Here is a 13,264-nt window from a genome sequence, read left to right as displayed (position 1 = left end):
CCCTCAAAAAAAATTTTTTTTTAAATAGGCAATATGATGATAAGTACTATGAGACAAACAAAATAGAATTTGGGAGGTAGAGAATGATGGTGATCATTCTTCTGATACAGGGTGCTCTGCATCTGACAGGGTAGTAACTGATCAAAAATCTGAAGAATGTGAGGCAATGAGTCCTACAACTTTATAAGGAAAGAGAAGTGCAGGTAGGGAAATCCCACACAAAAGACCTGAGGCCAAGAGATTACTTTGATTGCTCCCAGAAAGCAAAAAGTTTAAAGTAGCTAGTTGAGGTTTTAAAAGTATCTTAACAGTTTTTTCATATACTTGATTACTTTGTTTTCCGAACTGAAGAACAAATTTATTTGTAAGCACAGAAAAAACAGCCACATACAGTAGTCTACATGTCCACCCGATCTGCCATCTTGTTTGTTCTCTCCTCCATTGTCTTTTAATTTCCACTTTTTCACCAACTCTTTGAAGCCCCCTCATAGTTGTGGGTCTATAAAAACCCAGATGTTTGTAGATTTCTTCCTTGATTAGTTAATTTGCTGATCTCTTGTAAGACTTGTGAGCCTGTTTTAATTACAAACTCAACAACACTCCATGCTGTCACCTGGTGAAAATGCAGGGTCACCATTGAAATGTTAATCTTAAGTAAACATAACCAGGGGCTTAATTCTGGAATGTTGTTGTTGTCCTTAAGTGCCCTCGAGTCGGTTCCGACCCATAGCGACCCTGTACAGGGTTTCCGAGGGTGTAAATCTTTATGGGAGTAGAAAGCCTGATCTTTCTCCCGCGGAGCAGCTGGTAGTTTCGAACCGCTGGCCTTAAGGTTCGCAGCCCGATTCGTAACCACTACACTAATCACCCAGCACTTTGCTCCCATGTATTTATACAGACAGTTTTGAGTTTACTGTGAAACAGTCTTTATATACTGAACGATTTGTATTTGAGTCAAAATGGAAAATATTTGAGTAATGATCAAAAAAGATTTGAGAGGAAAAGCTTCAGAAAATAATAGAACACAGGATTTATTTTACACAATAAACAAGACTTCAGACATTTTGAATGTTTTCCTGCTTTATATTGTGATTGAAAAAACATCATGGTTGATTAACTATGGCTAAATATTGTGCATAAATATTCCTTTTTGGAAGCGTAGTTGACTATTAAAAGTAATACTGCCCTAAGAAGCCTAGACACAGGTATTAGGCTTTAAAACTGATCTAAATGTAGTCTCTTGATCCTTTGTCATGTATCTGGGAAAGTATATTTTGAATTCATGAACTGAAAGGTGTGTGATATGCAAGGTTAAGTCAAAAATATTGCTGTAACATCATAGAAATCTTCATTTAACAAAAATATTGAACCACTATTGTTACTTGACATAGCCTCTAAATCTCTATAGTTCTGAAGGCAGTGTTTCCATCTCTCTAACCTTTCCTTGAAGAATCTTACAGTCTGATTTGTACCACATGAAAAGAGCACTTTTGGCATCCTGAAGGGATTCCAATCGTGAAATGTTCTTTGATTTTTGGAAACAAAAAGAAGCCTGAAGGGGCAAGATAAGGCAGTAGCCTGCAAGAATGGGCAGATGATTGTTATAATGGAAAAATGTTTCCCTCAGCTCTTCTCTCCTGGCCTTTTTTTCCACCATTCTACTTTTCAGTTTTCTGAAAATTTCCTAATAAGCTTCCATGATTGTCCCATGTTCTTCAAGAAAACCTATCAAGTTTACCCACTTTGGAATCCCAAGACAACAGGCATCATAGCGTTTGAGCAAACCCTGTTGCCTGGAGTTTAGGTGAACGCTATTTATTTGGACCTTGCTCTCAGGATCTTATTAGTAAATTCAGGACTTGTTCCTGGTTCTGATTCTTCCCATAAAACCATCTTCCTTAGCTTCACTCTTGCTTAAAAGAATGATGGAAAGATGAGTTCTTTGCACTAGCTGACTTTCGTACAATGCTTTTGGCACCCATTGAGCTAAAAGCTTGTTGAGGCCAAGATATTCACTAAGAACTGAAAACTCGGTAGCATGTAAGATCTCAACTTCAGTAACTATCACCTTAGTGGTGATATTGCAGTCTTCTTCCTCCAGGTTCTAGATGTCAGCCACAGTTGCTTCATGTGATGAAGTTGATGGTCTTCCCTTTCTTGGCTAATCTTTGAGGTCATCCCAACCTTTTGCACAGTGCTTGATCCACCGAAAAACTGGTGTGTGTGGGGCCGCATTCATGTAAACTTTACTGCATAGCTTCAACGATTTAGAAAGCTGTTGGATAAGTGCTGGACTGCTAACCACAAGAACGGTGATTTAAACCCGCTCCTCAAAAACCCTCTATGGGGGTTGCTGTGAGGCAGAAATGACTTGACACTTAACAGCGACAATACCAACCACTTGAGTTTGGCTAAAAATCCTTATATTCGCCATCATTTTTCCCATGACAAATAGTATCTACCACATTTTTTTTTTTTAAGGCACCTTAAACAAACAGACAAGTATATTACCAAGAGAACTTGCCTGTAGCCATTTACTGATCTCAGAAAACTGTTTAAACACAATTTGTTTAGAATAAACCTACACATATATGAACTGGCTGGAACCCTAGGAGCAATACTTTTTGACTTAGCTTCGTGTCAACATATAATTGGAATCCTAGTATGGCGCTATAGGATAAGCACTCGACTGCAATGTCAGTTTGAACCACAAGGTCAGTGGTTCAAATCGACCAGTGACTCCTTGGAAACCCTACACAGGGTTGCTATGAGTCGGAACCGACTCCATGGCACTTAATAACAGCAAAAATAATAGACATATATATGCACTTATGTTTAATACTGTCTGAGACTATAATGATGTCCATAGATACCAAACATCCCAGCTGCTCTTGTGAATTAAGTATGTGGTCACTCTGTAATAAATCTCATGGCTTTTGGGTGTCACTTCCAGACTCAGAACTAAATGTTAGATCTGAATGTTTAATAAGAAAATGCAGCTCAGTAGATTGTACGGATTCTGGCAAATGCTGCTGCTTATGTGCCCTTCTTTCTTACCATCCAACTGTAGGTGCCATTGCAGACAGTGTGGCCAAGTGGATATTTAAACTAGACGTCAACCCTGATGTGTTGAAACTGGCTAACAAAGAAAGAACTGTAGAAAACCCTGATGAACCCAAAGAAGGTATTAACAGAGATTCCCTTGAAGTTTTAGAGGTAGACATGGACTTAGGAGCCATATCAGATAATACTTAAATACTGAGAAATAAGATACTCCAAGTGGAGAGATGCAACTGACTTTTCTTTAAGGAAAGTATAATAGATTCCACCTCTCTTCTGACTTCCAGACTTGCTGCATTTAGCCTATAAACAGTTTCCTTGCAGCCTTGAGCTAGACGTGCTGCATGCACATTGCTGTTGGGAGTATGTGGTCCAGTGGAATAAAGACCCAGAGGTAAGAGTCTCATCATCTCTCTCGTGTTCATCTTTTGTTTGTTCATGCTCCTCACATGTGGGACTGTTATTTCAATGATTACATTATTAACAGTATTTAACTATGATGGTGGTGGTTGTGTGCTGTCAAATCAATTCTGACTCATGGTGACCTTGTATAATGTTTCCGAGGCTGTAAATCTTCATTTACATGTAAAGCCTCATCTTTCTCCTGCAGATACCCACTGTAGAGAATAGAAAATGAGGGATCAGAGAAGTTACGTTACTTACCTATGGACATACTGCTAAGTAACTGGGCCAGAATTTAAGTGTTGTTGTTGTGAAGTGCCATTGAGTCAGTTCTGACCCACAGTGACCCTGTATAGGGTTTCCAAGGAGCAGTTGATGAGCTTGAACCGCCGACCTTGAAGTTCAAATGGCTTTGCAGTCTGACACATTAACCCACAGCGCCACACCAGGGCTCGGATTTAAGCATAGACTTCTCTATATTTTTAAAGCCAATGCTTCTCCCCACTCCCTAGTTAGGTTGTTGGGTTTTAAAAATTTCATTCTGAATTCCTTTATGAATTGGCAATACCTAATAGAGAGCTACTTACCTTCAAGGTCAGCAGTTCGAAACTACCAGCCATTCCGGGGGAGAACAATGAGGCTTTCTGTTCCTGTAAAGATTTACAGCCTCTGCAACCATATGCGGGTTGGCTATGAGTCGAAACTGACTCCACAGCCCACCACCACCACCACTAGAAAGCCTTAATAGGATAGTCCCCATGATAAAAATGAGAGTAAAGATTCCAAAGTCAACTTAGTGTTGATTGCAGTATGTGTATGTTTGTCACTTCTGTCATACTCGTCTCAGAAGAACATTGAAGAAACTCTCGTTGTATGCAGTACTGAGTGTAGCCCAGGTTTAGCCTCCTTTCCTTTGCAACACTCTGCTCCGGTCCCCTTTTCTACCACTTGTGTTGGCCACGCTCTCCTTCAGGGTATTCACAGTGTAGGAGGGCCTCGCCTGGAGGCAGGAGACCTCGATTTAGATCCCAGGTGATTTGTTGACAAGCATGTAATGTCGGGCCACTCAATCTCTGAACCTGTGTTTTTGTTCCCCACTTGTTTTTAATAAAAGGGCCAGTTTTCAAGGTGGACACCGGAATCAAATAATATGCAAAGACATAAGAGTATGGTGTATTCAGAAGAGTAAAGACATATTCTTACTGACCAGTATAGCCCTCGTTGGCAGTGCTGTGTTAAATCATTCATTTCAAATCACAACTCCGTCCTTTATTGTCCTTACATCAGGTTCCACTCATAAAAAAAATTTAACTGATAAATTAATGTATGCCTTACTAATGGTAATCATACTCTTCCTTCCTTCTAAAGAAAAAAAATTGTCCTTAATATGTAACCACTGCATATTTTTTAAAGGCACAAAAAATATAAATGCTTTAAACAAAGAAATGGACTTGGATCAATTTAACTTTGACCAAATGTTTTTTAGAATAGGGGTAATCCTGCTGATATCCTCAAATCACTATTTTCCAGAATATTCTGGCATTATTCGTATTTAGGCCATAAATAGGACTTCTGGTGTGGTGCTGTAATAATCAGCACTGGGCTGCTAACCACAACCAGGTCTGTGGTTCAAGCTCACCAGCTGCTCCTTAGAAACCCTATACAGGGTCACTGTGAATCAGAACCAACTCAACAGCACTTAACAACAACTCAAATAGGAAATTTCCTATAAGAAAGAAAAAAGGCATTAAGTCTAGACCAAGGATATAATTTCTAAAATCTAAATTAATTCCAAGCCTAAGAAAGTGATATTTAAAGAAAACTGAATATCACAACATTCATTTCTAAACCAAGAAGCACCTTTGTATAGCGGACACAGATAAATGTGGGTTCAGTTCAAGCTCTTCCCTGGCCCCCCAGTGTTTCTGCTTATTTAATATGTCTCTGAACCCTGTGTATCTCAGCTGTATCCTAAAATTAGAGGATTTTATGATTAGTTTGGTAATCTGTGCATCGATCAAACATACCACTTTTGCCAAAAGTAATTGTCGTTGTAATGAGTCTAATAAAGCTCTCTGTGTCAGATGGAGGAGCTGGGCTGAGGGTTGGCTAGGGTAAGTAGATGACTATTTAACGGGAAAATAGCAGGAAAAACAGCTGCTTTATTTTTAAAGTCAGCAGTACTAACAGTAATGATAACACTAAACAAAATGTCTTGCAATATGTTTGTGTTTTCTCAAAAGGCTGTAGCAGTTTATAGAGAAAGTGGGTCCATAGTGTCTGACATTTTGATTAGTGTTATCATTTCCCACTTTTAGAATTGTTTGGTTTTAGAATGGTCTTGGCTGTTTTTCTTGTTTGTGTTCATTTCTACAAGGTGTTTTCTAAAAGGTTGTGGGAAAATTCCATAATCTTTTCATTCTACTTTTCTGTAAACTTTTTAAGTCCCTGCATGTATCCCTAGAACCTCAAGCAAGGCCTGGTACATGGTAGGTGTTCAGTAAGTATTTGTTGACTTACAACTGAGTGAAAATAAATAAACTCAACTTGTTTGCATATCTGTACGAAATTCAAGTATTTATTGGAAAGGATACTGCTGTAATACACAAACCACTTGGTGTTGTTTTTTGTTGCCGTGGAGTTGCTTCTAACTCACGAATTAATCTTAGAAAAATCATTTAGTATCTAATAATTCCATGTTGTTATTACAGCGTTCTGAGGTGGCTGTATGCAGAGATTTCTGTGAGAAGTCACCATTTACATTGTATTTAAAACACCTACTAAAAGATATCTTTTTTTTTTCCCCTTTTCTTTTCTCTGTCTGTACGTAAGGAAGCACGTTTTTTTGTTAGGTCAATAGAGCACTTGAAGCACATTCTAAATGCACATATACAGAATGGTAAGTAAACAGATGTTGAAAACCTTACCAATTAATTTAAAAGAGACAAGAATCTTTAAATTCAAATCCTGTCAACATTTTATTTGATGTACCTACAAGCTGACACATTACATTATATTACTATATGCAAAGTACTATCTATTATAACTACTTAAAAGATGTAATCCAGAAAGCAAGGGAAAGGGGAGTTAACTATCACAGGCTGTCCTCATCCATCAGCTTTCAAGCTTACAATGCTGTGGAAATGAGGGAGATTCTAGGCAGGAATCATTGATTTCTTCTTTAGTTCAGAAATAGAGAAGGGAAAAGGTCTGGAGTTCTTAGGACTGTAATTCCTGATGAGTAGTTTAAGGCTCCAAATGCCCAAGTCTTTACACACTACCTTGAGCATCTTTAATTATTATGAATATTGTTATTGGCTTCTGAATGACAGGGACTGCTGGTGGTATTGTAAAAGTGTTATTAATTATTGTAGAGAAGTTTATGAACAGGTTTGGGCTCTATTTAATAAATTTCATGATAAGAAGTAATTAATGGAAGCTTGGCTGGTCATCGCTTGGATCTGTCTGTTGCTTCAACAGTGTTGGGATGGAAACAGATCTAGGGACTTCTCACCTCTTTAAGCTCAGTCTCTTCTCCGGGACCATCTTCTTGGCCATCCCATTTTCAGGACCTTAAAGCTAAACTCTGGGGTGTGTGTGTGTGTGTATATGTGTTTGGTTAGCTCCAAATCCTCGACCAACCTGAGCTCTCAGATCCGTCAGAATTATTCTGCTGAAGTGGAGGCAGGCGTCAACCATCTGGTCAGCCTACATCTGCAAGCCTCTTAGGGCTACCTGTCCCTGGGCTTGTAGTTCAATCACAACAACATGGCCTTGGCAGGCCTGGGACACTTCTGTGAATTGTTAAAGGAGAAGTGCATGAATGCTGAGTGACTCGTGAAGCTACAAAGCCAGCATGGCGGCCATGCGTTCTTCCAGGATATGCAGAAGCCATCCCAAGATGAGCCGCCCTGGCCCTGGAGAAGAACCTGAACTAGTTCCTTCTGGATCTGCATGCTGTGGGTGCTACCCACACAGACCCCCATCATTGTAACTTTCTGGAGAACAATTTCCTGGATGAGGAAGTAAAAATTATTAAGAAGATGGGTGACCACTGGCCAACCTCTGCAGGCTGGTCATTCCTCAGGCGGGGCTGTGGAAATATCTCTCTGAGAGGCTCAAGCGTGAGTAGGAGCCTGTGGAGCCCAACAACCTGTAAAGGGCCTTCAGCCTTTCCCTGCCATCCTCGGATCTTCTTCCTGAACCTTACCCTCCAGCCACAGACAGCATCACCACCATCCAGGAACCCCTCTCTCCCAAGCTGTGGACCAAATGGAAACAATACAGCTTCCTTTTATAGCACAAAAAGAAAAAGAAATGAATGAAGCCCAGTTTTTAGCCAAGCAGTAGATAGATTGATAGATGGAGACAAAAACCACTGGAAAGGTATGCTCACCATGGAATGAATGGTCAGTCATTCAAAGTCAAAAGGGCAGTTTATGCCTAAGGACAAAATTGAGCAGGGATATGGAAAGTTGGTGGAATGGAAATAGGGACCACAGTGAAGAAGCAGGATCCCTGTTGTGGCTTGGAGGGAATTACAATCATTGAGATGAAACAAAGTCTGTGAGTTTTTAAATGTGAAACTGATGATCTTATCTGTAAACCTTCACTCGATTAACAATAAAAAGTTTTTTAAAAATTGAGATTATTATCAGTCTAGTTAACCTTAATATAAGAGGTGAGGCTAGCTGTGGATCTGAGAAGAGGTGTTTCTTTATGTGATAAATTTCAGTGAAACAACTTATTTCTTTTTTGCCAGTACCACCTGACTGTAGAAGTCAAACTGCAGAAATTTTGAAATGCCTCATTGTCTATAAAGAGAATTTGAGAAGTATTCGTGTATCGCTTAGATGTTGCCTTCTTCAGAGGAGAAAAAAAGTATTTAATGTGACTGCCTTAGAAAAAATAGTGTCAAGATATTTCCGTCCTTACTGATAAAATTAAATTACCTACTCATTTTGGGCTAGTTATTTCTTGAACTTAGGTATTTATCCATTTGCAATTGAGTAAGGTTCCTGACAGCTTCACAGTCTTAAAAAAAAAAAAAACTCCTATAAACAGCTAAACTGTAGAATGGTTTTTGGATAGTAATGGCAGCATCTGAAACGCCATGGTTATATTGCCTAATTGACGACTGCTTCAGAAATCTTAATTTCAAAGCCACAATTTACTATGAATCTGAAAATAGAGATAGCCCAGTTTTTGCTTGTTTTACTTTTTTTATATAAATTGCAGTATCACATACCTCTAGTAAATGTTCTGTATTTTGTTTTATATGAAAACAAGCCTTCCTGGATTTTGAGATTGTTTTTAGTGTTTGGATATTATCTTCTCGGCAATCTTGAGCCCATCATCTGCATTTAATCTGTTGAGTATACACATATTTGTTTCTGTTGAGTGTATACCCAGTAGAAGTAGGTAATAGAGTAGACACAGTGTAGCTTTTGTAAACTTTCGTAACAAAGTTTTCAAGGTGATTTTGCTAGTTTACTCTCAGCAGTGTATGGGAGAGTTCTAGTTGCTCCAAATCTTCACCAACATTTGGTATTGTCAGTGGACATTTTTGGTTGTTGTAATATCTCATTGTGTCTTTAGTCTGTTTCCCTTACAACTAACTAATCATGTTGAGTCTTTTCTTATGCTTTTTGGCTATTTAGATACCTTCTTATGCAACTCAGTTCTGACTTTTATTAAAGATGAAAGTTTTATCAACTGTATAAATACTACATAAGAATGAGTAATGTATATCTACATTAATAGCTGATGTCTTTTATAAGATTTAGGAAGAAAGGAATTTGTTATGTGTGATGAAAATGAAAATACATAAACATTTTGTTTACTACTTTACTTTTTACTTGTTATATCTAGGTATTGCACTGATGATGTGGAATACATTCTTAGTTAAAAGGTTTTCTGCTGCTACATACTTGATGGATAAGGTAAGATACTTTTAAGTTTTGTATTTCATCTCTTATTTGTTTCCCTTAATTCATTGACTGATGTTGCTGTAAAGTGCCGTCGAGTTGGTTCTGATCCGTAGTGACCCTGTATAGGGTTTCGGAAGAGTGGCTGGTGAGTCTGAACCACCAACCTTGAGGTTCAATCCAACCTTGCAGTCAAGTGCTTATTCTGCTATGCCACACCAGCTTTATAAACATTAGACTTTACTGGACTGTTTTTCATTTGATATTAAATTCTCTGTTAAATGTAATTCACAGTGCGGGTATTTAAATAACATGAAAAGCTGGATATCCCTAATAAGAGTAGTACATTGTAAATGTCTCTTAACCAAGCAGGAATTTGTATTTAATTTCAAATTAAAACATGTAAGTGTACAGTTTTCTCCACCAGTCTCTGGATATAGGACCAAGATGCCATCTTTGAATGTGAGCCTGTTCAAATTCTTTGTTTTCCTTGCATCGACCTTACCCAGAATGTATTGCCTATGATTTCTAGATCTTATTTCTTTAAAGTTGTGATACAATCTGAGTATGAAGTATTTGTCAGTTGTTGATGCCATCGAGTCGGACCCGACTCATAGCGACCCCATGCACAGCAGAATGAAACAATGTCTGATCCTGGGCCAACCTCACTACCGCTGCCATACTTGAGTCCATCAATTATGCTACCTGGCTGATCCATCTCGTTGGGGGTCTTCCTCTTTTTCTCTGACCCTCCACCCTACCCAGCATGACATCCTTCTCCAACGATTTTTTCCTCCGGGCAATATGTCCAAAGTATGAGAGACGAAGCTTAGCCATCCTGGCCTCCAAGGAGCACTCTAGCTGCACTTCTTCCAAAACAGATCTATTGGTTCTTTTGGCAGTCCATGGCACTTTCAGTATTCTTCTCTAACACCACAACTCAAAGGCATCAATTCTTCTACGATCTTCCTTATTCACTGTCCAGCTTTTGCATCCATATGAGGCTACTGAAAACACCATGGCCTGTATTTAGATTTTTCTAATTCATCCCATCATCTTTATAGTGGTTTTCTCAATACCTAGTCTAACAGAACTAGCACTTAGCTGGTCTCCTCCATAAATCTTTTTAAAGCCTCAGTGCAGCGCTGACAGAAACAGCTGCATTTTGCTCGCATCACATATATACATACTAGCTATGTAGGCACAGTGTCAATTCACAACCAGAACACACAGGTTTGGGGAGGAAGAGAGCATGCTCCTGTTTGACTTCCTGATCATTTATTTGTTTCCCGGCATTTATTGACTGATATTAGAACACTTATAAACGTTTGTTGTGCTATCTAGTCGGTTCCAACTCATAGTGTCCTTGTATAGGGTTTCCGAGAGCAACTGGTGGGTTTGAACTAATGATCTTGAGGTTAGCAGTCCAGTGCTTATCCTACAGCACCACACCAGATCTTACAGGTAAACATTAGACCTAGCCCAAGTAAAATGTATTTTATAGGTCTGCTGAGAATGTGGGTTAATCTGGCTAATCTGTTGATACCAGTTAGGAAAACTCTGACTCTAATGATAAGCTTATTCTTTTCAATTCAGAGTGACAGCCGTTTCTAAACCGTGACTAGCAGGACAACTCGCACCCACTTCAGGCCACTGCTCCCCTTGGAACTGCTTCCTTTGAGGTCACTAGTAACAGTATTTCCAGTTAAATCTAACTATTCCTTCCTCTGTGCTCATCTTTCTTGGCCACTTTGCTGTTTGCTTGACACGCATTCCTTTTCCTTTTTTATTTTTGATATTATCTTTTTTTGATTTGATTATCTCTGTTTGAGAGAATAAAGTTATTATTGGTTATGCCTTCCATGAGTGTTTACAATTTCACAGTTTCTCTCATCCACTGTACGTTTGATCCTTACTTACTTACACTTAGACTTGGGTGAACATAGTCCTGGATTGCGGGGAAGCAAAGGGTTAATGATCATTTGTTCAACAAATACATATTACTCATTCTCTTTTGTGTCAAGGACTATGCTAGAGTCTTAAGACAGCATCGATAAAATCACAGTGTGTACCACAGTCAAAGAAAGCACAATATGAAGGCAGGTAAATAGACTGTAGGATGGGACTGGAACACAGATGAGAAAGCAAGTAAGTTGCAAGATAAGAGGGGAAGGCTTCTGAGCTGAATTTTGGAGGATGAGTCCAAATGAATCAGTAAAAAGTGAGAGCCAGGAAATGTATTCCAACAAAGCATCCTGGAGGCATGAGGGAACTCACTGGACTCCGAGATCTGCAAGCCATTTAGTCTGGTTAGAACGTAGGCTATAGGAAGCAGAGGGAAACCGAACAGGAAGAATCTCTCCAATGGGTATGGATTTGGAATAATGGGTGTAGGAGTCCTGGTGTGGCGCTGTGGGATAAAGCGCAGGACTGCAAGACTGGTTTGAACCACCACTTACTGAGCGGTGAGTTTGAACCGCAGACCTTGTGGTTCAAGTGGACCTTGAGGTTGAGTGCTTATCCTACAGCGCCACATCAGGACTCCTGGAAAGTGGTGTGGTGGTGATGGTAATGTGCCTCATCGTGACCCTGCACAGGGTTTTCCAGGCTGTAAATCTTTACAGGAGCAGAAAGCCTCATCTTTCTCCCACGAAACAGCTGGTAATTTCCAGCTGCTGCCCTTGAAGATAGCAGCCTGATTTGTAACCACTACACTACCAGAGCTCGTTCCTGGTAAGTGGTAGCTGTGGTTTTATCTTGAAGACATTGAGGCAGTTTTAATGTAAGCAGAACACATCATTCTGATGTGTTAAGATTCGCATTTTAGAAGATAATTCTGACAGCAATGTAGAGTGTATGTTGGGTAAGTTGAGTTTGATTGTCAGAAGAATATTGGCGTTAATACCAGTGAAAATGTCAAGGTGAGGCTTGGAGTCTCTTCTTGCATTGTACTCTCTCATGTGAGTCTCTTGACTTGCTGAGTAGATATTTCTGAAGGGCAAATTTTTATTTTCCGTTTTCTACTTGTGTGGTACTGTAATAGGATAAGCACTGGACTGCTAACCATAAGGTTAGCAATCCAGAGCTGCCAGCCGCTCCTTGGAAACTCTTTACAGGGTTGCTATGATTAACAATTCTGAATAAAATGTGGACGTATGTAGAATAGGAAATCATCGTCTTTCTGAGCTAGGAATGTAACTCCTGACTGCTTCAGGTAGCTTTTTCTTCTTTCTGACCATTTGAAACTCTTGTGTATAGTTATTAGTAGGCAAAATTATTAACTGCTTTGATTAGTAACACAGAAAGGGTTCTGGGTTGTAAGGCAGTGCTGTTTATTTGATTGTGCAAAGAAAGAACCAGATGTTCAGAGATTTCCATATTTTGGTAGTTGAAAAAAAGGTAACTTAATGTTCATGAAGAAGTCCTGGTGTGGCGCTGTGGGCTAATGTGTCAGTCTGCAAAGTCGTTTGAACTGCAAGGTCGGTGGTTCAAGCTCACCAGGTGCTCCTTGGAAAGCCTATACATGGTCGCTATCGACCCGAAGGCACTTACCAACAATAAATAACAGTGTATTTGAACACAATTGTTGTGTGATGTGAATATGAGAAATCAGTATTTCTAAATTGACATTTCTTACGGTACATTGTAGGCAATTGTCAGTATGTGAATATAAATTAATAAATACTGTAACTCACTAAAAAATAAAAGCATTTTGCAATTTTCTGTCTCAGGTTGGAAAATCACCCAAGGACAGGTTATGCCGAAGGGTAAGTGAATCGCCCTTAACCAGAAAGTACAGTTATCAACCCTTATTAACTGCAGGGCTAGACTTTGCCTTTTGCCACTTCATGGCATAATAAAAATGGAAAGAGAAT

At 39.2% G+C, this 13,264-nt stretch overlaps 1 protein-coding gene across 1 annotated transcript in view; it reads left to right on the top strand.

Annotated features, from left to right (window-relative positions):
- The window catches only part of RAB3GAP2 (RAB3 GTPase activating protein subunit 2 (non-catalytic)), a 133,701-nt gene that overhangs the window by 110,861 nt on the left and 9,576 nt on the right, over window positions 1-13,264 (top strand). The window contains exons 25-29 of the mRNA XM_006869701.1: window positions 3,071-3,238; window positions 3,342-3,454; window positions 6,295-6,361; window positions 9,334-9,404; window positions 13,121-13,156. Coding sequence (XP_006869763.1) covers window positions 3,071-3,238; window positions 3,342-3,454; window positions 6,295-6,361; window positions 9,334-9,404; window positions 13,121-13,156 — 455 coding nt within the window. The remainder of the gene's footprint in view (window positions 1-3,070; window positions 3,239-3,341; window positions 3,455-6,294; window positions 6,362-9,333; window positions 9,405-13,120; window positions 13,157-13,264) is intronic.

The sequence above is a fragment of the Chrysochloris asiatica genome, unplaced genomic scaffold (assembly GCF_000296735.1).
Source record: "Chrysochloris asiatica unplaced genomic scaffold, ChrAsi1.0 scaffold00133, whole genome shotgun sequence".
In the NCBI taxonomy this organism is placed as follows: Eukaryota; Metazoa; Chordata; class Mammalia; order Afrosoricida; family Chrysochloridae; genus Chrysochloris; species Chrysochloris asiatica.
The sequence above is the reverse complement of the archived record's forward strand: the minus strand, read 5'-3'. Positions and strand labels throughout refer to the sequence as shown.